This window comes from Lathyrus oleraceus, chromosome 4 (assembly GCF_024323335.1).
Source record: "Lathyrus oleraceus cultivar Zhongwan6 chromosome 4, CAAS_Psat_ZW6_1.0, whole genome shotgun sequence".
NCBI lineage: Eukaryota > Viridiplantae > Streptophyta > Magnoliopsida > Fabales > Fabaceae > Lathyrus > Lathyrus oleraceus.
The window spans coordinates 371,851,105-371,853,022 of record NC_066582.1 but is presented as its reverse complement, the minus strand read 5'-3'; the positions used below and the strand labels follow the sequence as shown (position 1 = coordinate 371,853,022).

At 38.4% G+C, this 1,918-nt stretch overlaps 1 protein-coding gene across 1 annotated transcript; it reads left to right on the top strand.

Annotated features, from left to right (window-relative positions):
• The first annotated feature begins 706 nt into the window (after positions 1–706).
• LOC127137538 (U11/U12 small nuclear ribonucleoprotein 31 kDa protein) lies at positions 707–1,540 on the top strand. Its single transcript, XM_051063996.1, has 2 exons — positions 707–1,230; positions 1,318–1,540. Exons 1-2 carry the CDS (start codon positions 707–709, stop codon positions 1,538–1,540), a joined length of 747 nt encoding a protein of 248 aa, XP_050919953.1.
• The last annotated feature ends 378 nt before the right edge of the window (positions 1,541–1,918 follow it).

Genomic DNA, 1,918 nt, shown 5'->3' with positions numbered 1-1,918 from the left:
AATAGAAAATTACATCACTTTCTACTAGTATTGATCACTTTCTACGAGTATTGTTCCCTTTAATATGAGCAGAATGAAAATTTTCATCACTTTCCATCAGTATTGTTTCTCTTTTATATGAGCAGAATCAAAAACTTACTTTGTTTTTATCGCTAATTATTCAAATAATAAAGTAATAAAATTTCTATTTCACTCTATTCTATTTTTGCTAAATTTCAATAACTCTATTTATCTTAAGATATTAAAATATAATCTAAAATAATATAATAAAATTGTATATCTAACGAACTAGAAATTTTTGTCTTAAAAAATCTAGCATCATACTAACAAAAAATTATTAAAATTTATATATGCAGATGGGTGGCTGACCAATTAAATAAAAAAATATTAAAACATAATAATTTTTAGTTTTATGCTATCTTTACAAGTACTCTGGCGGTGAGCAAGTTGTCCATTTACATATGGATAGTACTGCTTATAAAAAAATAAGAATGGATAAAACCATATATAAAACCAATCCAAAATATCTGGATCCATGTCCAGATCCGCTTGGAGTTTCGCTTCACTTCTCTAGGGTTTCTCAAACGCATTATAGAATCTCTCCACTCTCAGATTTCTTCTATAGATTAAAGAAGCATCGGAGAACTAATACCGTCGCCGAAAACCGAACGCCGTTGCCGGAAACAAAAAACCTGAACCGAAAAAAATGTCAAGCAAGAAGAAACACAAACGAAAACACAGCGACATCGATGAAGACGACGACGTTTTCTACTACCGCTACTGCGCTTCGTCCTCAACCCCAAACACCACCACCGACACCACATCCAGTAATCAACCCCAATCAAAACCGAACAACAAAGGATCATCAATAGGAGGAACAGGTGAACCCTTAGCACCATCAAAATCGACGCTATACGTTTCTAATCTAGATTACTCCCTAACAAGCTCCGATCTCCATACGCTCTTCTCTACTTTCAGCCGCATCGCGCGTGTAACCGTTCTCAAAGACCGTCACACGCGCCTAAGCCGCGGTGTCGCGTTTGTCCAATTCGTTTCTCGTAATGACGCCCAACGCGCCGTGGCGGAGATGAATAAGAAGATTCTCAATGGAAGGACTCTAGCTGCTTCTATTGCTGTTGATAATGGACGTGCTCCAGAGTTTATTCGGAAGCGCGTGTACAATATTGAGACTGCTTTGTGTTATGAGTGTGGGGGGCATGGTCATTTGTCGTATGAGTGTCCTAAGAATCAGTTGGGGCCGAGGTCGCGGCCTTAGCCTAAGAAGCCGCGGCGGGGATTTAGTGGGCTGAGGGATAGGGATGGGGAGGAGGAAGGTGATGAGGAGGAGGAGGAGGGTGGTCAGATTGTTGCGGAGCAGTTTGACGATAATTGGGCTTCTGTTGTGGATGATGAAGCGGGTGAAAGGTTGCTGGGGAGAAACAGAAATGATGATGAGGGTTTGGACAACAACAAGACGAAGAAGAAAGGGAAGAAAGCTGGGTATTTCAGTGATGAGAGTGATCATGATGATGATGATTGATCATGAGTATGTAGCATTGACACTTCAGATTGAAGGTGTGTGTTTGGTATTCCGCATTACCGCATTATTCAACTAGTCCTATGTGTCGTGTCTATATATGTGCCAGTTTTTCATAGATCTAAATGGCAATTTTTTGTTTTTATCAAGATATGGTGTAATTGATGAAATTGTTTATATGTTGTTGGCTTGGTTGGATGTGTTTATGGTTTTGATCACAAGCACATGTTAGTTATTGGTTATTGTGGTAGTAATTAGTGATAGTGGTGGTGAATTGGTGATGAGCATTTTTGTGTATTCCATATTTTCATAGTTAATGAATGATGACAGACGAGTCTCTTATTTATCGGCTTAATTTAACATTCGGTTTACTTGTAAAAC

Bases quoted from the DNA above. Each gene is read 5' to 3' on its own strand.
- LOC127137538 (XM_051063996.1), top strand. From the start codon at position 707: ATGTCAAGCAAGAAGAAACACAAACGAAAACACAGCGACATCGATGAA. The intron at 1,231-1,317 runs GTATGAGTGTCC...GCTGAGGGATAG, and splicing joins GGGGGGCATGGTCATTTGTC to GGATGGGGAGGAGGAAGGTG.